This window comes from Puma concolor, chromosome B3 (assembly GCF_028749965.1).
Source record: "Puma concolor isolate L17-30 chromosome B3, mPumCon1.1.hap2, whole genome shotgun sequence".
Taxonomy (NCBI): domain Eukaryota; kingdom Metazoa; phylum Chordata; class Mammalia; order Carnivora; family Felidae; genus Puma; species Puma concolor.
In genome coordinates this window covers 12,769,234-12,794,238 of record NC_141672.1, presented here as the reverse complement: position 1 = coordinate 12,794,238, position 25,005 = coordinate 12,769,234, and the positions used below count along the sequence as shown (strand labels likewise).

The 25,005-nt window shown below is 53.3% G+C and overlaps 1 protein-coding gene across 2 annotated transcripts in view; it reads left to right on the top strand.

Moving 5' to 3' along the window:
* The first annotated feature begins 15,278 nt into the window (after positions 1 to 15,278).
* Positions 15,279 to 25,005, top strand: part of RIN3 (Ras and Rab interactor 3) — a 124,306-nt gene continuing 114,579 nt past the window's right edge. The window contains exon 1 of one of the 2 annotated variants that reach the window (XM_086708951.1): positions 15,279 to 15,637. In XM_086708951.1, coding sequence (XP_086565077.1) covers positions 15,621 to 15,637 — 17 coding nt within the window. In that variant the 5' untranslated portion in view covers positions 15,279 to 15,620. Of the gene's footprint in view, positions 15,638 to 15,837; positions 16,207 to 25,005 lie in introns of those variants that run through there. The other variant, XM_086708950.1, reaches the window with a different exon arrangement.

The following is a 25,005-nucleotide window of genomic DNA, read 5'->3' as shown; positions in this document are numbered from 1 at the left end:
TTTTTTGGAGAGAGAGCATGTGCACACACATGAACAGGGGAGGGACAGAGAGAGAGAGAGAGAGCGGATCGCAAGCAGGCTCTCTACACTGTCCGCACAGAGTCCGATGTGGGGCTCGAACTCACAAACCGCAAGTTAACGACCAGAGCCCAAGCCACATGCTCTTGGTTCTGAGCATCTCAGCATCCCTCAGTCCGTCTGGTGCTTTGTGACTTACAAAGCCAGTGAAACACAGGGCAGGTATGGTCTCCATGCCACAGATGGGGAAATGGGGTAGAGAGAGCAAGCTTGCTGTGCACAGGAACTCCGCTCCTCACTGAGCTGGCTGAGAAGCTGTTTCCTTCCACTGCCCACAGCTGCCCACACAAGAAAAGGTAGCAGGCGTTTGGCTGAATCTATCCCCTCCCGGGGGCTCACCTCCTAGTTGATTTCACACCTCAGGCTCTGTCAGCTTGCTTTTGATGTTGCTAGAAGTTGCTCCAGGCGATTCCAAGTTCACCATGGTCCTGGTACAGGTGGTCTGATAGTCCACTGAATGGGCCTGTGCTAGCTGGAGTCCACCAGGCAGCGCAGAGAGGGGAGGAGTGGATTCTGACCTCCGTCTGTCCCCACGAAAGGCACTGTCTTCTGAAACTGCTTACACTCGCTGCCTCTGAGGTCTCGTGTCCCACCCTCTGCCCTGCATGTGTCATCAGACCACGATACCCCTGGCCTGTCATTCTCCTAATCTTTCTGCAGGTTTTAATACTGTGGATTTTTATCCTCTCTAATAAGCAAACTCACTCCTCTGGGCCTCCACTTCTTTATTCCTGCCTGGCTTTATTCCGTCTCCTGGCTTCCCTTCTACCTGCCCCTTAAATGAAAGTGTTCGTCTGCATACTATCCTGGAGTGTCTTTCTTCTGTCCGATGGTTCTCAATCCTGGCTGCCCATTGGAGTTATCTTGGGAGCTTTGACACACACAGCTTCCCTGAGCCCCACCCCAGAGGTGACCAGGTTGGCCTGGGCACCATGGTTTTCTTTCTTTTCTTTTTTTTAATGTTTATTTTTGAGGGAGAGAATGAGACAGAGTGTGAGCAGGGGAGGGGCAGAGAGAGAGGGAGACACAGAATCAGAAGCAGGCTCCGGGCTCTGAGCTGTCAGCACAGAGCCCAATACAGGGCTCGAACTCACTAACTGTGAGACCATGACCTGAGCCAAAGTCGGACGCTCACCAGCTGAGCCACCTCAGGGGTGATTCTAATGTGCAACCAACATCAAGAACCACTGGTCCGGCTCAGCCTCTCTAGATGCAGCAACGATAGGAACCTTCACAACCGTCCCCCAAAGCACCCGCCCCAAGAGGCTTAGTCCCTCTGGGGCCCCTGCACTTCCTGTTTTTTAAGTTTATTTATTTATTTTGAGAGAGTGCATGAGCAAGGGAGGGGCAGAGAGAGAGTGAGAGAGAATCCTAAGCAGGCTCCACACTGTGAGCACGGAACCCAACACAGGGCTTCAACTCACAAACCGGGAGGTCCTGACCTGAGCCAAAATCAAGAGTCGGACACTTAACTGACTGAGCGCCCCAGGTGCCCCCTTACCTGCACGTCTAACCTCCTGTTGGACTCTTCAGCCTCCCAAGTGCCTCAAAGTCAGGGTGACCAAAAATAATCCAATTTTTTAACGTGGGCAAGTGTTCACAGCAGCTTTAGTCAACACAGCCAAACACTCGAAAGAGTGCAAAGAGGGATCTTCTAAAGCAGGAATCGATTTGTTCTTCTCCTGCTTGGAAACACTGAGTGACTCCCAGTTGCCTCAACGGGCCACATTAGACCCTCCACGACCATCAACCATCGTCACCTCCCTCTTTGCCTGTCCTCATGCTGTTTCCTCTGCTTGAAAGAGGTCCCCCACCCCTTGTCCTGCAGGAACCTGCCCTTCTGCCTTCAAGGCCTTCCTAGACCTCTAGCCCAGAACGAATCCCCTGCCTCTGGTTTCTTATTATCTGTTGCTGGTGAGACTGCTTTGATTATTCTTTAGCAAGTATGCATCTGGAATTTTCTAGAAGAGTTTCAACTTGATATATACTCACCCATGGCCCCCGCCAACTATAGAAGGGCACCAATTTGGGGATGTCTAAACTACCTCTCTCAGATGGGCCCTTGAAGCTAAAAAAGAGCACATTTTGTCACCCCCTGATTTATTCGATAGGCCTGCTCTGTGCCAACCATCAAGCCGACTGCTGGTTGCAGAGATGGAAGGCCCACTTCCAACCGGTTCAGGGAGTCCCCAAGTTCTCGGGAGGAGTGCGCTCAGAGGCAGGAGCCCGGAGAAAGGGCACCCAGTCGTACTGACAGGGCAGACACTGACCCCAGCTGAAGCTCAGTGGACAAGGGGAGTGAGGAGGGGTGACGGCAAATAGCTGACGCACAAGACAGGAGCCATGCAGAAGTCAAATCGTTCAGGTTTAAAAAGAGGCAACGCGTAAAGGAAAAATATGACGTGGGGATATTCAGATATCCCCAAGGGATTCCAGCTGGGAAACTTATGGGGCCTGTGGGAGGCAGAACAATGTCCCCCGAAAGAAGCGCATGTCCCAAATGCCCGGAACCTGTGAATGTGGCACCTTATGGGACAAAGCGGACTTTGCAGATGGGGTGAAGTTAAGGGTTCTGAGATGGGAGACTCTCCTGGATTGTCCCAGTCGCCCTGATGTGTTTATTCACAAGGATCCTCATCAGAAGGATGCCAGGTATCAGAGGGAAGCGGGGATGTGATGATAGAAGCAGAGGCCAGGGGGATGTGGGGCCACGATCCAGGGATTTTCAGCAGCCTCCAGAAGCTAGAAAGGCAGGAAACATTCTCCCCTGGGGTCCCCAGAAGGAAAACGGGCTGCCGGTACCTTGATTTTAGTCCACTGAGACCCATTTTGGATTTCTGACCTCCGGGACTGCAGGTTAATACAACCGAGGTGTTTGAAGCCACTAACGTTGGGTAATTCGTTACAGTGGCCACGGGACGCTCGTGCAGAGATTATGAGTGGGACGAGGAGGGGGACATGGAGGGAGGCCGAGGCTGCCAGGGCCCCTGGGGGTCAGGCAGTGGGGAGCCACTGAAGGCTGCCAAACAGGACAGTGCCCGCTTTGCCTTCCAGTGTCCAAATGATCTCTCGGACTGCAGATGGAGAAGCGCTGGGCCCCGGGCGCGGTGGCCGGGCTGGAACGGAGCGATTGGCCAGGATTCCAAAACCCAGAAAAGAAGTGAAGACCCTGGCGGAGAGGGGAGGCTGGCTAAGCGCAGGTGCTCGATGCTCACCGAGTGATCGGTGGGCTTCTGTTTGGTGCCGTTGCCCACAGGACCCAGGAACTGATTATCGAGATAAAGGAGAAGGTCCGGAGAGGAGGGCTACCAGCTTCCCCACAGGAAGCCCTGGGGAGGAGCAGGTTGGAGTCCAGTAAGCCTGTGGGACCCACATTGGCTAAGTGACTTAGCCTCTCAGAGAACACTCCCTCCTCTGCAAAACGAGGGTCGTAAAGCCTATCACACAGGGCTATGCGGCCCATTGTGTGAGATAACGGATCCGACCCCACACCCAGGGCCTCCAGTCTGGCAAACACCCGAGACAGGCAGCACTGGTGAGGGCGAAACAGACACCTTGCTCGTCCACAGCTCCTCCCCACTGCTCTCTCTCCAGCAGGGCGAGGGAGAGCACGCACTTGACCGCTTGAAGGGGGAACATGGGCTTAGGAGTGGTGAGGATTTGGGGGGGTTCAGGTAGGACATCAAGAACCAAGCCTGCGGGGCAGGAATGACAGTTTCTCCCACAGAGAGGAGACCGCCTGTCTGTCTTCAGACTCAGCCCTGGGACCCAGGAGCGGCAGGAAAAGAAGGAGATGGAGAGGAGGGTGTGGTGGGCGGGTCTCAGGCTGCCTTCTTGGGGATCTCTGCGCTGGGAGGGAGAGCACCCAAGATAAAAGCTGTGGGCAACAGGGACGCCTGGGTGGCTCGGTCGGTTAAGCATCCGACTCTTGGTTTCGGTTCAGGTCACGATCTCATAGTTTGTGAGTTTAAGCCCTGCAGTGGACTCTGTGCAGACGGTGAGGAGCTTGCTTGGGATTCTCTCTCTGTCTCCTTCTCTCTCTGCCCTCCCCCACTCCCTTTCTATCTTCCCCAAAACAAATAAATAAACATTTAAAAAAAAAAAAAAAAAGAGCCATGGCGAACAAAGAGGGCCAAGGGCGTTTGAGACAGCCCCTCTCTGGCCAAGCTTTGGTCAGGCTCCTCTGATCTCTCTTCTCCACAAGGCCCATGACCTCTGGGCCTCCATGTTTGTCCCCACCCTGTCTACTTTCAGGAGCAATCCTGCTAAGTGGGTCTAGCCAGAAGCCCCAATCCTCCACACTGGTCACCCTCGACTTGCCATCTGGCTCCTTGTCCCCCACTAACCCCAGGGGACGCTGACCACCCTGGCCCGCCTTCGGCAAGAACCCACAATCCGTCGTACCCCTGACATTTAGCCAGAATCCCTGTACCCCTGATGTTTCCTCTCAGTAATTTTCCATCCACGGACCCCACCCTGCTCCTTGGATAGAAACCCCCACTGTTTCCTTGCTGTCTGAGGATTCCAGCCCAATCTCTCTCTCCCACTGCAGGGGTCCCTGTCCCCGAGGCGATAACCTTCCTTGTTCTTTAGCCTCCTTCTTTAGCGATGGTCACGAATAAGTTTTTCTTTAAAGCTTGCCAGATAAAAAAGCTTGCCACACTCCGCCCTTGGGGCCTCTGGAAGGAGCTAGTGGGGCCAGCCAGCAGAGTCCAGGGTGGGCTGCACTGTCAGGCAGGCAGAGAGGCTGCTCCTGGGTGCAGGACCCAGAGCATTCCTGCGGGGCTCCAAGCGGGACTGACCCGGGCCTCTGGGCTGGGGATTCGGCTGAGGAGATCCGGGGAGGCTCCCCGTGATGCTGAGCCAGGTAGAGTGCTGGGACCAAGTGGGGACTGTCCAGGGTAGCCCTGAAAGTCCTGTGTCCTGGGAAACCCATCGGGCTGCGACAAACTGAGATATTGGTCACCCCAGGTCACCCGTGCAGTCACGGAGCCCATGCTTAGAAAGCCCCACCCGTAGAAGGCTCTCGTGCCTGGTTTCATGTTCTGCTGTTGCTGCCTTGGAATCTGCAATACTTTTTGAGCACGGGGTCACACATTTTCATGCGGCAGTGGGTCCCACGAGCCACGTAGCCTGCCCTGCCCTAGACCAAGATCCCTGTGAGGTCCACAGCCCACAGTTTCAGGATCTGCAGACGAGACCCCTGGGAAGCGGGGGTGCTGCTCCTTCCTTTCCCCAACATCGCCTTGCCCGAGGCCGCATTAATTAGTAGCAGCTGAACTGAACCCCAAACTTCCCCAAACACGCCTCTTGGCACCCCTGTCAGGGGCAGGGCACAAGGTGGAAGGCATTGCAGAGCCTCGGGATCTGCAGATTCCTCGGGATCAAACTGACCAGCCTGTTGCCACCCCATGGTTTTAAACAAACCACCCTGGCTTTTCTCGCCAGGAAGGTTTGAGGACACCACGCTTGATTTTCAGAGGAAGTGAGTATCCCCTAAAGGGAGAAGTGAGATAGAAATAAATCACGGCATGACCACCAAGTAGTTAAGGAACATCTTTTTTGCCAAGCCTGCTACACAAAGAATGTTAGATACAGTCCTTACCCTCGAGACAAAAACAAACAAGGAGGATTAGTCGTTATCAATATGGCACCCCTCAAAGATGGGCACTTACGCTTTCTTGGCGGTAATTAATTTTTCCCTCATCCCTGTCTTGAGAGGTAAATAGGGTCCTGCCTCCAACCCTTTACTCACATAGTCACGTTCCTCCCCAAAGGTGCCCTTCCCTTATTTCTACCTGTTGAAATCCTACTCCAGAAGAATGCCAAAGAACAGTGGCTTGAACAGGATAGGATTTTATTCTCTGCCACATAGAAAAAGACAAAGGTGTTCAGTCCAGACTGGTGTGGCACTCCATGGTGGCGGCGACCCAGCCTCCTTCTCCGTTTTTGCCCTATCTTCCCACGTGAGGCATATAGCCTCATAGTACAAAATGGCTGCCAACCTTCATCTTGACTGCAACCTCATGAGAGATTCTGAGTCAGACCCAACTAGTTAAGCCGCTCCAGGATTCCTGAGCCATGGAAATGGTAAGATTATTAAAAAAAAAAAAAAAAAAAAAGTGTTTACTGTGCTTAACGCTGTTACATTTGGGGTAATATTTTATACATCAGTGGGTAGGTAATATACTCTGTACACAGGTTTTATCTCATTTATTTAACCATCCTGAACCCCTAATCTGGGCACACATGAATGAATCACACATGGTTAAAGACTGCGTACCAGAATACGAAGAATTCCCAGGGGAGGGGGGCAGAAATTATAAGTGTCCTCGCCCTCGGAGCTGTCTCCCCACCTTGACACGTAGGGTCACAGTACCTGGCACACAGTAGGAGTTCGCGTCCCAGAGAAGAGCCTCGGGCCTCCCAGCTTGCCTTCTGGTTGGATGAGCCAACTCAGATCTGATGAGCTGCTAATGTTCAGTCATCTGGCCTCTTGTCAAAAATGGATTTGTTTCCCAGAAGTCACTGTTTCTTTTTTTTTTTAATTTTTTTTCAACGTTTTTTATTTATTTTTGGGACAGAGAGAGACAGAGCATGAACGGGGGAGGGGCAGAGAGAGAGGGAGACACAGAATCGGAAACAGGCTCCAGGCCCCGAGCCATCAGCCCAGAGCACGACGTGGGGCTCAAACTCATGGACCGCAAGATCGTGACCTGGCTGAAGTCGGACGCTTAACCGACTGCGCCACCCAGGCGCCCCAGAAGTCACTGTTTCAAAGGCTTTCCAGTCCCTCACTCCAGGTGCTGCCGAGAGGGCCATGTTAACAAGGCAAGTGAGTCTCTCCCGAGCCAGCTGCCCCCCCACTGCCTGCACCCATGTGAAGGGCTGAGTCCTTTCAGGCTCGCCAAGGGCCACCTCCTCCTCTATGCCTCCCTGGCCATCCTTCACTGGGGGGAGAAGGGGGCAAAGAAGATGATCCTGAAAAATGACTCCCTCGTGCCGAATCTTTAGAAACCATATTGTTAGAGCAACTTGAACTATACCTATAACTTGTGGCCTTGTTTCCTTACATAATAAACTATATTATGCCCTACTATAAATTCCACACATGCAATTGATTCTCACCAAATGTTTTCACGAAGGGCTGCCAAACTCTTGTACCTCTAACACACCTATGGTTGCAACCGGTGAACTATAGGAATGCTATAGATTATCACATTTTTGTTTACACTAACGTGTACAACCAAAGCAAATCAACAAAGGCATACCTCAGAATTTACTCCTTCATCAATGACATGAATAAATTCTCTGCAGAATCAAACAGTAGTTTTTGAAAACTGGAAGAATATTTGCTTGATTTTTTTGTGTTTTTCATAACATAATGACTAAAGATATGACATGCTTTTTAAAACAGCCTTTTTTGAAGTATAATGGACATACAAGAGTTGTGCATATTAAAGTATACAATTTGATGTTTAATTTTTTTTTAATGTTTATTTATTTTTGACGAGAGAGACAGAATGAGAGTTGGGGAGGGGCAGAGAGAGAGGGAGACATATAATCTGAAGCAGGGTCCAGGCTCTGAGCTGTCAGCACAGAGCCCAACGCGGGGCTCAAACCCATGAACCGTGAGATCATGACCTGAGGCGAGGTTGGATGCTTAACCGACTGAGCCACCCAGGTGCCCCAATGTTTATATATATGTAAATATCCATGAAATAACCACTGCAGTCAAAATAATGAATATATCAATCAACTCCAAATGTTTTCTCATGCATGGTCTTGTTTTTCTGGTCATTTCCATACAAATGTAGTGGACAAGGTTGATTATCTACCCAATACCTATTCTCTCCTTCCTTCCCAGCAGAACCTTAGCTTTGATTGGGTCTCAACCCCACCCCACCATGACCTGGGGGAAGATCACTTCCAAGCCCAGGACCAAGTATGGGTCCTAAGTAACATAAGCCACCATGGCATGACATTCTCCGGGTGACTGGGGCAGGTGTGTGGCTTAATATGGCCAGTCACACTACAAGGACTTCTGTCCTAGGCTTTGGAGAGAGGCTTTTCCCCTTTCCTACAGGATGGATCTAGAGAGCATGACCCTCACTGCCATGGACAGCTCTCTTGGAAGCTTACGAGAACTAGCCCAAGGATGGAGTCAGTGCCAAGGAGGGCAAAGCAGAGAAAGGGACCAAAAGAGTGACTGATGGCAGCATTGAGCCCCTGACTCTTTTGCACATGGAGCTGCCTGTACTACTTATCTTCTAAAATGGCCTTGATGATCCCTGCCTTCTGGTCTCCACACCTTTATTTAATCCCCTGCCTTTGAGTGTAGACAGGACCTGTGACTTTCTAATAGAATAGGTCCAGGGGCACTTAAGTGGCTCAGTCGGTTAAGCTTCTGACTCTTGACTTTGGCTCAGGTCATGATCTCGTAGTTTGTGAGATCAAGCTCTGGGATCCTCCTGACAGCACAGAGCCTGCTTGGGATTCTCTCTCTCTCCCTCTCTCTCTGCCCCTCCCCTGCTCTCACTCTCTCTCTCTCTCTCTCAAAATAAATTTTAAAACTTAAAAAAAAAAAAAAGAATAGGATCAGAATGATGGGATGTCAGTTCCACGATTAGGCTCTGTAAAGCTGTGATTTCCATCGTATTCTCTCTGTTGCCTTCTCAGCTTCACACTTTGATGAATCAAAGGCCATGTTCAATGCCACAGGGCACTGAAGATGGCCTCCAGCCAACAGCCAGCAAGAAACTGGGTCCCCTGAAGGAACTAAATCCTGCCAACAGCCATCTGAGTTTGGAAGCAGACCCTTCCCTAGTCGAGCCTTCAGATGAGACCCCAGCCCAGCCCAACAACTTGAGTGCAGCCTTGTGAGGGACCCTGAAGCAGAGGCAACCATCAAAATTTTGCCAAGACCCCCCCACTCACAGAGTCTGTGAGATAGCAAATTTGTGTTGTTTTAAGCCACTAACCTTGGGGGTAATTTGTTACACAGCAATAGATACCTGATGCACTTCCTGTCTCTGGGCTTCAAGTTGTAAGAGACAATCCATTTCCTTTGTACTCAATCCACTTAGGTTCAGAGCTTTCTGTCACTTAAACCCAAGAGCATCTTTTGTGGCTTGGCTCATTCACTAACCTAAAAAGTCCTTAGCACAGGACTTCCATGAGCTCCCAGTACCTCACTGGTGTCACTGTATGAACTGAGGGTATTCCTGGCCCCAGTTTTAGCTCATCTTCGGACAGCACAAAGCAGAGATAATCCTCACAATGGCACAGAACTCAGAAATGGAGCAGCTTTCCTCCTTGGTAACAAATTGTTTTTATTTAGCCAATAAGAGCTTCTTAAGTGTTTACTGTTCACAGAGTTCTCCACTGGTTATTGCTGGGTGGGGTGTAGAAAAGAATTTAAAAGGAGGTGTATTCCCCGCTCCTAAGGAGCCTGTACTCACACTAAGGATAATTGAAGCATGAGAATATTAGAGTGTCTGGAATATGTAACAAGTGCAGGTTAAGAGGGCACCTCGGTTGGGAACAGACAGGCTTCAGGGACAGATCTTGGAGGCAGATGAACAAATGCAGCTGGTCGTCTTGGCGGGGAGAGGAGTTCCCTGAGGCAGATCTTCAGAGCCTCTAGTTCCTGCCTCAGGGATGAATGGTGTTGGCCAAGTGGGGGTGGGAGGGCAGACAAGAATCTGCTGCCTCAATAATCCAGGCCGAGGGCTGCTTTAAAAACTTTTGGGGGTGTCTTGGGAACATCCTCTCTCTGCAGAGACCAGTGCCGGAGACAGCCTGCATGGTCTCCGATGAGACACGCAGAATAGGTCTGTCAGGGCTCTGTCCTTTCCAGAACCTGGGGAATCCCCGAGTGCCCCCTGGGTTTCACGAGGCACACCCACGCCAGTGTCAGATGCACCTTACGGACAGATAGAGCCTCAGAGAAGACAGAAGTAAGATCTCAAACCAGCCCCCGAGGGTGCCTGGGCCCTCGGAAGTGTTTCTTTAGCCAGTACGGTACTCTAGAAATCTGAAACAGTCCTATAAAATTCCAGATTTCCAGGATTTGTTTTTTTTTAGTTGTAAGGCCTTGTACGCCCAGCCCTCATTCCTGCTGAGCAGACGTCACGAGAAGTGAGAAGATGCTGTTGCTTTCCCCAGAGTCTAGTTCCCAGGCCACCTCAGCCCCTATGCAGCCGGTGCATTCTTTTCCTGGCTGACCCCTGAGGATACAGATTGATTTTGCAATAATAAAGTGGTTTTCCTCCCACTTTTATTTTTTAAATTTTTTAAAGTTTATTTATTTTGCAGGGGCAGAGGGAGGGCAGAGGGCAAGGGAGAAAGAGAATCCCAAGTAGGCTCCACGCTGCCAGCACAGAACCTGATGTGGGGCTCGATCTCACCAACCGTGAGATCATGACCTGAGCCGAAATCAAGAGTCAGAGGCTTAACCAACTGAGCCTCCCAGGTGCCCCACCGCCCGCCAGGTCTCTTAAGATTTCTCTAAAGTAACAGGGAATGCAGATGAGGGGGCTTATTGGGGGCCCAACAATGGAAAAAGCCACAGAAAGAGCTGTTTTCTGTATCTATTTTTGCAAAATAAAATATCCCGAATAGCAACCATTTTATTATATGTCACCAATTTACCAGCCGGGAGTTCAGGCAGGTCTGGCCTAGTGATCCTCCTGTTCCACGGAACAGTGACAGAGGTCACTGCGTGGATTTAGCTGGCAGATGGGCTGCTCTGGAGAATCCAAACGGCCTCGCTCACATGTCTGCTGCCTTGACTGATTTGCCAGGCTTCCCGGCCAGAGACTGAGGGGGATTTGAGCCAGTGTGTCTGATTCCCCAGCTTTGCCCTCCCGCCCCCGCCCCTGCCCCCAGCCCTTCTCCGCACTCCAGCAGGCTGATCCATAGGGACTCCTCACCCACAGGGACTGACCGAGGGGCGCCCAAGCCCTCTGGCTTCCAGCAGCCTTGGGCAACTTGGGGATACCCTCGCTGCAGGAGATTGGCGGGAGGGAAAAGACTCGGAGCATTTCTTTTCCTGGCTGCCTCCCTCAGGGTCACTGTGAGCTGGCTGTGTTCCTAGACTGAGGGACCCTGCTCCACTCCCCTGGCAAGGGGAGGACAGGACTCTCTGCCTCTGGGTCTGGAAACCACCCCTTCTCCCCATCTTTGGGCTGAGGAAGGTAACAGATCTGAGGTTGACAGCACTCTCTCTCGCATTTCCCCACCTACAAATTTATTAAACCCCCCTCAAGGGGCGCCTGGGTGGCTCAGTTGGTTAAGCATCCGACTTTGGCTCAGGTCATGATCTCACGCTTCGTGAGTTCAAGCCCCACGTCGGGTTCTCTGCTCTCAGTGCAGAGACTGCTTCGGATCCTGTCCCCCTCTCTCTCTGTCCCTCCCCGGCTCTCTCGCTCTCTCTCTCTCTCTCTCTCAAAAATAAAAATAAAACCAAAACCCTCTTCAAATTATCCTGATCAGATGTGCCATTTGTTTCCTGTGAGATCTGATACATTAAAGACCTTAGTCATGGTACAAATAATAGCTAACACTTACCGAGTACTTACTATATGCCAGGCTCTGTTCTAAGCCCCTTACCTACATGAGCTCATGCAACACTCGCAGCAACCCTGTGAGGTAGGCACTGTTATTATCCCATCTCACAGATGAGGAAGCTGAAGCACAGAGAGGCAAAGTCGTTTGCCTGAGGTTACACAGCCACCAAGTGACAAAACTGGGATTTGAACCCTGGCAGCCCGACTCAAGCCCCTACTCTCAATGACTACTCTAGATAGAAGGAAAATATCTGGGGAAAGAACACGCTCTATTTCCTTAATGTCACTTATCCAACTCAGAGAAAGGTTTGGGGAAGTTTTATTTATTTATTTATTTTTTTAATTTTTTTTTTTCAACGTTTATTCACCTTTGGGACAGAGAGAGACAGAGCATGAACGGGGGAGGGGCAGAGAGAGAGAGGGAGACACAGAATCGGAAACAGGCTCCAGGCTCTGAGCCATCAGCCCAGAGCCCGACGCGGGGCTCGAACTCATGGAGCGCGAGATCGTGACCTGGCTGAAGTCGGACGCTTAACCGACTGCGCCACCCAGGCGCCCCAAGTTTGGGGAAGTTTTAAAAAGCAAGACTGTGCCGTGAGACTTTTTTTCTCGGCTAATCGTCCCCAGAAACTCCAGCAAGGCTTAAAGTTAACCTCCTGGGGGGGACCTTTCCCTGAAAAATCCCAGGGTGCTCCTCAGGACTGAGTCTGTTTGCCCTCAGCTGTGTGGAGGGAGGAGGAGGCTGAGGAGCTGGTGGAGGTGAGAGCTGCCCATGAGGACCCCAGAGATGCAAACCAGCCTCTTATATTTTGGGGTAATAAGGTGAAGTGTTTATCTGTTTATTCCCATAGCCCCGCCACAACTGGACGTCCTCCAGACCCAGCAAGAAGTGAAGACAGAGAAGGGGCTGCAATCATGGAGAGCCTGGACTCCCTGGTGACGACTAACAGAAGCCCGACTCCAATTGTATTTGAGCTTTTAAAAAAGGAAAAGAAAAAGGACCGTATTCATTCTTGTAACGGAGATGTCGAATGGTGCAGCTGGCTGTAGACACATCAGAATCTAGACCTCACAGGTGACACCAGGGCCCCATCTCTCCTTGCACTGCTTTCTTCCATCTTGGCTTTCTTCCTGAGTACATTTTACCACATGGTGGCTCAGAGAGCTATTGTGCTACCCCAAGTTCATACTTTCCCAGCTTAACCAGCTTGAGGTCGGGGGAAGACTGCTGGCTTTCCTGAACAGTGCCAACGAAAAGTCCCAGGGAAGGATCTTATTGGCCCAATTGGGTCACGTGTTGATCCGTGAACCAGCCAATCACTGTGCCCAGTTAAGTGTAGGGCTCTGATTGGCTAGATTAGAATATGTGTTCCGGGTCAGTTGGGGGTAGTTGTCATCTCCACCTGAACTCGGCTGGGAGGAGTAGCTCCTTAAAGGGAAACCAGGTACCCCGGTACCAGTATTAACAAAGAAACAGAGGCTAGGGGCAGGGGGAAGGAACCTACAGGCCCAAACAGCAGCAGATGCTCACCCCCCCAGCAGGCGTCCTGAGATCCGTCTGGGGAGAGGAGTGGGGTGTGTGAGGGCTTGAGTGAGTCAAACAGGGACCCAGGAAGGACACTCAGGGCCAACTTGTCAGAGGCCACCACTAAGAGAAGCTGCTTGGATTTCTGGAATCTCAGCAACTTCCTTTTTGGTCAGTTACCAGCAACAGGGGCAGGGTGGACCTCATCTGGTGTCTACCTGAGGAATTCGGTCTTCACAGAGCAGGTGAGCAACAGGCCTCGTGGAGGCTTCTGTCGGGATGTGGTGAGAACCTTGGGGCTGGTCCCATGGAACCCAGGCTTCGAGAGGCTTGTCCTGTTTCTCAGCGGCAGCCTAGGAAGCTGAAGGAAACCTTTATTTGGGGCGGGGGCGGGGGGAAGAGGGGGGTTAGTCACAGTCGACATCAGCATGGTAGGGCCTGAGGGATCGTTGTAGATATGACAGTCGGATAGACCTCTTCCCTGGGGGCCAGGGAGGCCAACAGGCTGGTTCCAGCAACAAGAGACTAATAGTGCCACCTGGGGCAGGTGCCCACTTACACTCATCACTATTACAGCCCAGCAAGTTGAGGCACCAGGAAGTGATGTTCCTGGGGCTACCCCCGCTGGAAGGTCCTGGGGTTGGACGTGAACACAAGTCTATCCTCAAAGCTCATGCGTTCAAACAGGAGCTACAGTCCTATCCAGGGAGATGTAGAAAAGATTCTGGTCCAGGGAGCAGACGGTTGAGCCTCCAGAGGAGAGGAAAGGTGAGTGGGAGCTTGGCTATGATCTAATGAGGGAGCCTGGAGGGATGCAGACAGAGGAGGAAGTGATATGGCTGGAGGAGTCAGCGTAGCCTCTTGGACACTGCAGTTTTACAACAAAATAACAGTTTAATTGAGATAGAATTCACGTACCATACAATTCACCCACGTAAAGTGTAGTCCAAAGGTTTTTAGTTTGACCACAAAGTTGTGCAACATCCTCACAGTCATTATCAGACCATTTTCTTCACCATCCACCCCCCTAAAAAAAGATCCTGGAGCCACGAGCAGTCATTCCCCATGCTCCCTTCCCCCCAGCCTCTAGCAACCACCAATTTACTCTCTTTCTATATGGATTTGCCCATTCCGGACATTTTATGTAAATGGGATCCTACAGTATGTGATCCTCTGTAACTGGCTTTCTCCCGTTGAGCTCTTTGCCAAGTTCATGCATGTTGAAGCCTGTATCAGTACGCCACTCCTTGTTACGGCCTCACATTATGCCGTCGTATGGACGTACCACATTTTGTTTATCCACTCATCAGTTGATAGACGTTTGGACTGTTTCCACTTTTTCACTGATATGGCCAATACTGCGATGAACATTCATGTACAAGCATCTGTGCGAACACGTGTGTTCATTACTCTGGATACCCACGTGGGGGGTGGCACTGCAGGGTCATGTGGTGACTCCAGGTCTCACCTTTGGAGGAACTGTCAGACCGTTTTCCCAAGTGGCTGCACCACGTTACGTCCCCACCAGGAGGCTGCATGTACTTCTATTCAGGGATGGGGATTCTTTCCTCTCTAGTTTCTGCCAGGCTGATATGGTGGAAATGTCATGAAAGGCGGAGAGGAGGGTGTGAGGGGAGTGGCAGGGCAGAGGCATGGAGGGCAAAGATGCCTCGTGATGCTTGTACCAGAGCCCCGGGTCTCAGTCCTGCCTGCGCCCAACTTGCTGGGTGGCCTCAGGTGAGTCTCCTCCTCTCTTTATGTCTCAGTTTCCTTATCTATAAAATGAAAGCATTAGACCAATGGGTCTCAACGGGGGGACATCTATCTGGCAAAGGCTGGAGACGTTTGGGGTTGTTACAGGGGATGGGCAATGCTCCAGGTATCTAGTGCATAGAGGTCAGAGATGCTTGCCAGACATCCTACGATATGCAGGCCCGCCCCCACGACAAAGAATTACCTGGTCCCAAATGTCAGTGGTGCCAAGGCCAAGAAACCCTGCGTTAGACTGAGGTGGCCTTGCAAGGTCCAGTCGTGCCCAGTCACGTGAAATGCTCTGAAGGCAGTTTGGGCTCAGGAGGCAGTGTTGAGTGCTGCCGGCGCTTAGAGAAGAGAGGCCTCCTGGTCCCACGGGAGTTGCTGTGGCTGTGGTATTTGTGTGAGCTCACTGGCTTTCCCACTCCGATCCCACCTAGGGGTGGTACCCAGGATAAGTGAATCACGTACCCGTGGATGAACAGACCACCTTGTTAAGTAGTGAGCTCACCGTTAGCGGAGGCATCCAAGAGGCCACCTGCCTCTGGTCCGGGGCTGCCCCTGGGCGAGTCTCGGGCTCCTTGGGGCGGGAGGCAAGGCTGCGCCTCCCTGTCTGGCGAGCCCGGCCCGAGTTCCCCACCTGCCGGTCCGCAGGAGCCGGGAGCGCCTTCCTTCTTCCCACGCGACTCTTCGCCATGTGGGAGACTTTGCTGTAAGTTTCCCTCGCGGCGCTCTCGGGAGCCGCCCGGGCCGCAGCCCCTGCCCGCGGAGGCAGCTCCCGGCGGCTGGACGTCCGCGCCCGGAGCCGAGGTCCCCCAGCCGCCCGCCGCCAGGCCCGGCCCCGGGGTGGGGGGGGGGGGGGGCGCGGGGGGGGGGAGGGGGCGGGGAGGGGGGGGAGGGGGGAGGGGCGCGGCCGCCGGGCTTCCGCGTGCCCCAGGGGGGCTCCGGGCCGCCCGCCGCCGGCGAGAGGCTTTTGACAAAAACCCCTTGACCACCAAGGCCAGCCTCTTCCTGAAAGCCCCGCGCGCTCGGATACAGGAAGTGGAAGCCAGCGAGCGCCCCAGAGCGCGGCGGCGGCGGCGGCGGCGGCTTCCCACTCGGCGCGGGGCTGGCGGCGGCGCCCGTCCGGGCCCTTCCCGAGGGCCAGCGCCAGGGCCATGCGGGCGCCCAGCGCACGGCGGTCCGCGCCGCCCGGCGCCTGAGCCCCTCCGTCCGCGGTCCCGGAGCTGCCGGCGGCATGATCCGACGGGCCGGGGCGCCCGAGCGCGGGGACCCCGTGGGGTAAGTCTTGCCTCCCCCCCCCCCCCCCGCCCCGGGAGTGCTCGGAGCTCGCGAGGGAGCCCCGGCCGTCCGGCCTCGGGGCGTCGGGTGAGTCCGAGCCCCGCGGCCACGGCCGGGGCCAGACTCCGCTTCTGCGCGGAAGGGGGCCGCGCTGGTGGCTGCAGGACCCGGGGACTTGGCCAAAGTTCGAAGCTCAGACGTCACCGCTCGCTGGAAAACCAGCTAAGCGGCCGGGTGCGAGAAAAGCGTCTCTACCTGTCAGAGCCGGGGCGGAGGGGCTGCGTGGATGCGGCCCCTTCCCCCGGCTGCTGTCTCGCCTGAACTTCAGAAGCAATCACGCGGGGTCCGGGTCGCGCCAGCCTCCTGCACCCGCCGCTCCGCCTGCGTCCCCGCGCGCGTCCTGGGACGCTGACGACCAGGCGGGCGTGGGGTGGGGGCCGGGGTCCCCGTAAGTTCGGGCGCCAGCGGCCCCGACAGCTGACGAGTCCGCCTAGACCGCGGACCCACCGAGATCCCCTTCCCCCGTCCCTCAGGCGGGTCCGGGTCGGTGACCTTTGGACCTGCCTTATCAAGCCCTGGGGAGGGTCCGGGGCGCAAGGGTTGCGCTGGGGTCTGGGGGGTCCCGGGGAGAAGGCACAGCTGGGCATGCGTGAAGCCGAACTTGTTTGGGAACTGACTTTCGGGAGGGGTCTCGCGTGCCTCGTCTTATGTCCCCCACCCCCACCGAAGTTGCTTTTGGACGTTGCTCAGGGCTGCGCTCCGGGGAGAAGGTTCCCTCCCCGCCGCCCAGGCCCAGCCCAGCGGGCGTCTCGCGAAGCTTCAGGGGGTTGAAGAGGCTTCAGTTCCAGTGGTGGATTCTTGGGAAGGCCTCTTAGAACCTTTCGGGGTGTCAAGGTTGACGGGCGCCCACCCCCACCCCTGCCCCGAGGCTGCCATTCCTGGCTTTTTGGTTTAAAACTCCCGGGCCTGTTTCTGTGATGGACACCCAGCTGCTGCCTGGCCTAGCTCCGTGACCCCAGGAGCTCCATGACCCCTAGCTCCAGCTCCCAGGGCCTCAGTTCTCTGCTCTGTAAAACAAGAGGGATGGGCCGATCTTGTGCAGTTCTGGACTGGGGGACAGCTGGAGGTGACTGGTTCCCGCTCTGGCGGGCTGGGGGCTTAAACTCTTCTGGATCTGAATGCTTTCCTCCTCCCTTTTGCCCCATCGCCACCCTTCCCCAGAAGTTCTGCCTGTATGCTTTCTCTTGGAAGTAACCTCTGGAAAGACAAATGCCATCCGGTGGGAAGAATTGGAAATTATGTTGGGGAGGGGGCCCCTCAGGGGCAAGTCTCTGCCACACCCAGTATTACAGGGTGGAGCTAGGAGGAGTTTCCCATGGAAGAAGGGGTGGTGAGGGGCCAGGGTCCTGACCTGTCCAGCTTCCCTTTCCCCACCCCTCCCCAGGAGTGACCCCCCCCCCCCCCCACCCTACTTCCTCTTGCTTTTCTTTGTTCATTACTGGACCAGTTACTTAACCTGTCTGTCCCTGGGTTTACCTATGTATAAAATGAAGATACGTGGTAGTAACTATCCTCACAGGGTTGTTTTGAGGGTTAAATGAGATAATGCATAAAGAGTTTTGCACATTGGCCTATAGGGTAAACTCTTAATAATAATAATAATTATTATTATTATTCCCACTTGTTAATAATAGTACCAGATATTTAACCTCGGACAAGAGACCTGGTCTTGCCTCCTCTGTAAATTGGGGGTAATAATAACACCAACTTCATAGGATTGTTATGAGGTTTGGATGAGTTAATATTCAAGCAGCTGCCTACAGGCAGCCGTGGGTTAACACACCAGCTCAGGCCTGCTTAGATGTGCCTGGCACATTCTAAGGAATATTGGTTTGCTGCTAAAAACATCACTTTATTTAAGAGGACCTTTTGTGCTGGAAGGTTCCTAAATAGTATCTCACCGAAACTCATACCTGGTAGGTACTTGCATACCTCCAGGGACGGAGAACTTGCCACCACTGTGGCAGTCCTAAGACAGGAATTCCTGAACTTGAGTTGCAGGTGCCTCCCTCTAACTTCTTACCATATCAGATCCTGTTCTGCCCTGGGGAGCCCAGACCTTGACTCTCAAGTACTACAAGGCAGTTTCCGGGTGCACCCCAGGCACCCCCTGTTCCCCGGGCCATGTGTCCACCTGTGTTACGGTCCAAAGATGAGGAGGAGCAATCATCTGTGATTCCTCACCCCCATGCCACCCCCAGACCCTACCGACCACTTGGGGCTGGGTTCTGAGTCCTCAGAGGAGGACTCCTCTTTCCACTGGGCTTCCAAAAGTCCTTTCCTTCTCGCTGTGATGTTCAGACAGCTGGGAGAATGTCTCCTACTCTGACCCCCCAGAGCTCAGAGAGCCCCCTGGATTAGGAGTGTGAGGACCTTGGCAAGCAAGGTCTGTCTCCTCCTTGGTGCAGATGTCGGCTGGGGAGAAAGAAAAGGCAGACTGCCCAGTATCCTAGGTGTAGACACTTTTTCTCCTTCGGTTCAACAAATAGTGTTTACATTAGGTGGGGGCGGGTGCCCAGCATTAAACCAAGCCCCTTCCCACTTGCAGCTGATGTGGGAGACAATGACAGAAGGTGGTCTGGTGGGGTAAAGGCTTGGGGATGCTGGGGGCTACAGATGGGGTTCGCACACAGAGGTGATCTGATTCGGATTGGGGCTATATCGCAGACTGTAGCAGAGAAAGCAGAAGCAGAGAAATCTGCTGGGAAGGAAGTTCTTCAGTGGGCAGGAGGGCGGGTAGTGACCAGGGAGACAGGAGAGGGAGAGGCGCTGGCCTCTGAAGGGATGAACTGGAGGTGAGGAGGGAGTGGGGAGGCGCAGAGATGACCCCAGTGAAGCTGTGACCTGTGGAGGGGCCGGACGCCAACCTGTGTGCAGGGGTCACTGAGGACGCGTATACTCAAAGCCCACACTTTTATGTTTGATGAACTGAGAGTCTGCTTAAGATTTTATTTGAAAAAGGATTCCACTCTTGGATCTAATCCAATCCCCTAATTTTTTTTTAATTTTTTTTTTTTTTAACGTTTACTTATTTTTGAGACAGAGAGAGACAGAGCATGAACGGGGGAGGGGCAGAGAGAGAGGGAGACACAGAATCGGAAGCAGGCTCCAGGCTCTGAGCCATCAGCCCAGAGCCCGACACGGGGCTCGAACTCACGGACCGCAAGATCGTGACCTGAGCTGAAGTCGAACGCCCAACCGACTGCCACCCAGGCGCCCCTCCAATCCCCTAATTTAACGACAAGAGAAAGGAGACCCAGAAAGAGGAAGTGATTTACCCAAGGTCTTAAGAGCTGGAGGTGGGGCTGGGCCTAGAAATTGGGTCTCCTGAGCCTTGGGCCTTGAAGGGGCTGCCTGGGCAAAGCCCCAGGGTTTGGGAGACCCCTGGCTTTCTGCCTTGTGCCTAACATAATGCGGGGATCCCGCTGAACTCCTTGAGAGAAGTCCCTCTTTCACTCCCAGCTCTAAGACAGGGGACTCCTCTGGGGTGGGGCCCACCCAGAGCAGTGATGAATGCAGGGTCCCAGATACCAACTCCAGCTCTGCCCGCCGACCTGGGCCTCCTTGCTTGCAGGGGCTAATGCCTCTGGGTGGTCCTGGCTGGCACTCAGCTGGGAGACCCACCCCCTTCCAGACCAGAAGAGAGGCTGTGGCCCACAGGCAGCAAAGGGTTACCTAACCAGCTCAGGCCTGCACTTCTGAACCCTGAGAAGCCCCCGTGCCTCCCCTGGGAAGCACTAGGGGGTGGAGGCTCAGGGTCTGCTTGGGACCGGGGAGTCTCAGCACATTTGTCCCTGAGGACCTCTTCCCAATCTCCCCTACCACTTGATAGGACCTATCCTGGGCCCGGATCCCTGTTTAGTGATCTTTACTGAGACTGAAAGCATTAAAAACTACACATCCTATAAAGGCACCTGCATTTTAATCCAGGGGATCGGGAAATAAAAGAGGGAACCCAACCAAAAATAGGTATGATGGTTGAAGGGGGGGGACCCACCCAGGCCCCTCACTGCCCTCTCAGGCCTTCCTGGAGCTCTACTTTATAGACAGGAATCTGAGCTGGCCTGCGGTGCCTCTCAGGAAGGGGCCAGAGCAGATGGGAGGAAGGAATGCTGATTGGCAACCACACACTCGGTCCCTTACATCACATCCCAGAGTCCATCTGTCCCTTGAGTGAGGGTTGTCGCCAGTTCATGCCTATGCAGGCCATGACAAATGAGCAGAACTGGGTAGGGAGCAATGAGGAGGGAGGGCAGGTTTGGAGGGGAGAAGTGTCTGAGCAAACTTGGAAGGGGGAAAGTGGAGGGTCTACCCCTCCCTTATCAGAACGAGAGAGGCACATCTTGGTTGGGAGACAGTAACAGAAAGGCCTGGCGTAGGAAGAGGGCCCATCCTCAGCGTCTGGGTGCCCAGAAAGAGCCCCAACCGGGGGGAAGTGCCTCAGAAAAGTCCCAGACTTCCTGTTTGCCCCCGTGGCTCTCTGCCCACCCTCCCCCCCCCATCCCCCCCATCCGGGAGTCACCTTCAGAAGGGAGTGAGGGCCCAGGAGTCATCTTGTTCTTGGCAAGTTGGCTTGGAGACAGTGAGTGCTGCTCTGGCAGCCAGCTCTAGAAGTTTTGGCTACGTAACTGTTACCCTGAACCTGCCGTTTATCCCATGCCCCAGGGGCGGCCAAAACATGGATGTTTTCTTCAACACTGGAACTAAAGACGAAAATCATGATGTTAATGACCTTTCTAAACTGTAGATCTCCCCTTGATCTCATCCTACCACCACCCGCTCCCCCCACCCACCCCAAAATAAGCCCTTCTGGTGAAATGGTTCTTGCTGCTAGAGACAGAAGACAGACAGACAGCCACATCGAGGTCCCCGTGGAGGGGTGGAGAAAACAGCATGACTCCCGTAACCCCTGGTCACCCTTAGGTGCCATGATCTCCTATTTAAAAACCCCTTAAGGACTCCCTGTCTTCCATACCCCATTCCAGTCCTTCACGAAGCCAATGTACAGCCTTACTTTTTCTGTTCCCCTTGGCACGCACAGCTGCCATAGCCTCCCCTGTCTTTGCCCACAAAGTTCCTTCCAACTGGAATGCCGTCACCAACTCCATGAAGCCTTCCATCCACACCAGCTCTTTTTGAATCCTCAAAAAACTTTACGCATGAGCTACTTATTTACCTAGCAAGAAACCAAAACCCCATTAATATCATGTCTTCCTGTTTAGATTATGAACTTCCAAATAAAAGGGATCAGATCTTTACATCCATATCTTTTTGTCCTGCACACAGCTGGCACTCAATAAACGCTTGAGAACAATGACATACTGAACAGGATTCTAAAAATTGCCTCGCAGCCTTCCCTTGTGGGACAACAAGGCGGCTGGCCACCCAGGAAATTGGGTAGGGACCCTGTATAGGCACCAGTCACTTCGTTTTATCCTCCTCAGCGGGGTCCCCTAATTCTAGCTGCGCTCCCTCACTTCTCCGAGAGAGAGGGTGGGAGACAGTGAAGCCAGCTCTGGATTACCAATAGATACTTCGTCCTCAGCTGAGAGAGCAGAGTTAGCTGGCTGTACAGGTTCTGGGTGAGCCCAGCCTGGGTCATTGTGTCCCAAGGGCAGGTCTGTGGTCCACTGAAAAACTAGGAAGATATGTGTGCGTGCGTGCGTGCGTGTGTGTGTGTGTGAGAGTGATGTGTATCAGCCAAGGCTGCCAACCTCTTTTCCTGGGCAGAACTGTCTTTTTTTTTTTAACTGTTTATTTATTTTTGAGAGAGCAAGAGACAGAGTGGGAGCAGGGGAGGGGCAGAGAGAGAGGGAGACACAGCACCCGAAGCAGGCTCCAGGCTCCCAGCTGTCAGCACAGAGCCCGAGGCAGGGCTCGAACTCAAGAACCGCGAGATCATGATCTGAGCTGAAGTCGCTCAACCGACTGAGCCACCCAGGCGCCCCCAGGGCAGAACTGTCTTTTATTCTGAGATGGGAGTTTTGTTTTGTTTGCCATGTTAAGCCTCCTTTTTTCTATGAAACGATTGGGTAAATTGATGGTGGTTGTTAGTTTTTGGTGTCTTTTTTTGCAAAATAAAAAATGCTGAAGGAAAGTCTGAGAAATGCTGCTATAGTTGCTTCAGGAGGATTCGTCCGTCCTGCACCCCCTTCATGCCCATGCCAGAGCCAGCTACACTTGGGGGTCGGAGTCCCCCTAATTGTATCATCCTTTGCTCATCTGGAAGATGCTAGGGGCTTGCTGAGGATGTAGGATGTCTCCAGAGTCCCGTCCCTGTGGTGATTTGGGAGAATACTAGGAAGCAAGTGTCTGTCGCTGGGCCTCATTTTTCAACGAACTCAGTGATCTCTAGGTTCCCCCTTGGTCTGACATTCAGTGATTCCCCGAATACTGGCCAACGGGCAGCAGAAGCTGGTGTCCTGGAGTAATATCAGAGCTCAGGGGATTGATGTGCCAGCTGGAGATGACCTAGTCTTTCTTCCTTCTGATGGCTGGAAGGGCAGCCTGTGGAACAGTCTAGAATATACGGGTACACTTTCATATGAAACAAAGACGCAGAAGGGAGACTTCTGGGTCATCACCCTGACCGAGTACCTGGAAGGAAATGTTTTCTCACTGCTGTGGGTTTATTTTTGAAGAACCGTTTTTAAAGAAAAAGTGCATGGGTTGTGGAAGCCCACTCTGGGGACAGGCCTCTGCTGTCCTGCTAGGATGTGCCGACTGGACGGCATTAGAGTGGCGTCTCTGAGTGTGACTGGATTCCCACGCTGGCCATTTTGGGTGGTTGCTGAGGAGACACCGAGGAGATCACAGGCAGCCTCACGTCGCGGAGTTTCTGGTGGGAAGGCTGTCCCGTCAGGGCTTGAGAGGGATGACATCCGAGGGAGGGGGCTCTCTGCCGGGTAACCCCCGGGGCCTCCCCACAGCACACCCGGTACCGTCCTGAAGTAGACAGCTGTCCCTGTGCCTGCAGGCCACAGATGGCACCTCGTGCCTCCCCTGCCCACCCCCCACAGAGCTATCCAGTGAACCCAGAACCTTCTCTCCTGCCCGTGTGGCTTGGAAAGAGAGAAAAGCGATGGGTGGGTACAGAGGAATCCTTCCCTCTGACTCGGTGTCCACAGGGCGGTGGGGAGGGCCTTACGGACTCCATACCTGTGTGGCTGTCAGCCTTGGCCTTTGATAGAAGCATCTGGAAGCCACCATCATGGCCGCCACCTCAGGCTCTCTCCACCTGCCAGTAAGTCCTCTGCTGCCCCAGGCAGCTCTTCTGCCCAGGGGGGTGGAGCTTGAGGAGGCCGCCCCAGTGGCTAAAATCATTCTGGGGGTCAAAACTTCTGGGGGTCAGAAACAACTCTGGGGGGTCATCAGAGTGCCTTGCCCCCATCTCGCCAGTAATTTCTGGGAGTTCCTGGGAGTGTTCCCACTCTAATTTGTACTCGTTTGAGAGAACGAACCAGCCTGCTATGAAAAATGTTAGTTCCTTTTTAAAAGAAACGGGCTAGAGAGCGGTTGTGGTCAAGGCCTGTTGTGTCGTGTGCACTGTGGTAACAGTGCACACTCAGGCCACATCCTATGGGCTCATGGCACCAGCCTCAGGGCCAGGCCCCCCCTGCACGCTCTGTCCTAGGACCAGGCAGAGTGACGGTTCCCCCCCCTGCCCCGCCCTACCCCGAACCTGGCTCCACCCACAAGCCTGGAGCCTGGGGTGGGGGGACATAAGGATTCTAGGCGGGGGAGGCCAGGGTTGGGGACCTTTGGATCCTGATGGTAAGATCTGCCTTAGAGGGACCATCCTGTGCGACCCTTCCCCCATGAAGGTGGCCCCCGCTTCACCACTGACTCTGGGATCTTAGTCAAAGCCAAGAACTTTTTATCCCCTAGTTAAGAGATGGGACTTCAGATGTCAACACCACCCCAGCTCCTTGACTCACATTTGATAGGAGATATCAGGGCTGATGAAAAAGCCTGTTTTCTGAAGATAGAAAGAGGAGAGAGGGATGTGGAGAGGGACAGCCTGGAAGGAGGAAAGGGGGCCACGACAGTCGCAGAGGAGACTTCTTCTTGGGCACAGGTTTTCCCAGAACGAAATTATTCCTGGGGTCAGTAAGTGTGCTTTTTCACCCACCCCTGGAAACCAAAGAAATAAAGGACTCTGCATCTGAAATTCTCAGTCTGATGATCTTTGGCTAAAGGAGCAAGCTATCAAGGAGGAATTCACCAAGGACCTTTCTCCCCAGCTTCCATGTCTCCAGCTTCCTTAATCTCAATCACCGTCAGAGATGGCTACTCTAAGTTTCTCTAGGGATATTGCAGTTCGAAGCAAGGACTTAGCTTTCTACCAATGGCATCTGATGACGGCATTTATTTATTTTTAAAAAAATTTTTAAAAAATGTTTATTTATTCTTGAGTGAGAGAGAGACAGAGCGTAAGGGGGGGAGGGGCAGAGAGAGAGGGAGACACAGAATCCAAAGCAGGTTCCAGGCTCTGAGCTGTCAGCACAGAGCCCAACGTGGGGCTTGAACTCACAAACCGCAAGACCATGACCTGAGCCAAAGTCAGACACCTAACCGACTAAGCCACCCAGGTGCCTCTGATGATGGCATTTATTATGCTTACTTCTTTCTGTTCTTGTAATTTTTGAGAGAGCATCCATCTAAAATACATTCAGGGATTCTTTTCTCAACTAGTATCTTTTTTATCCATCTATCCATCCATCTATCTTCCCATCCTCC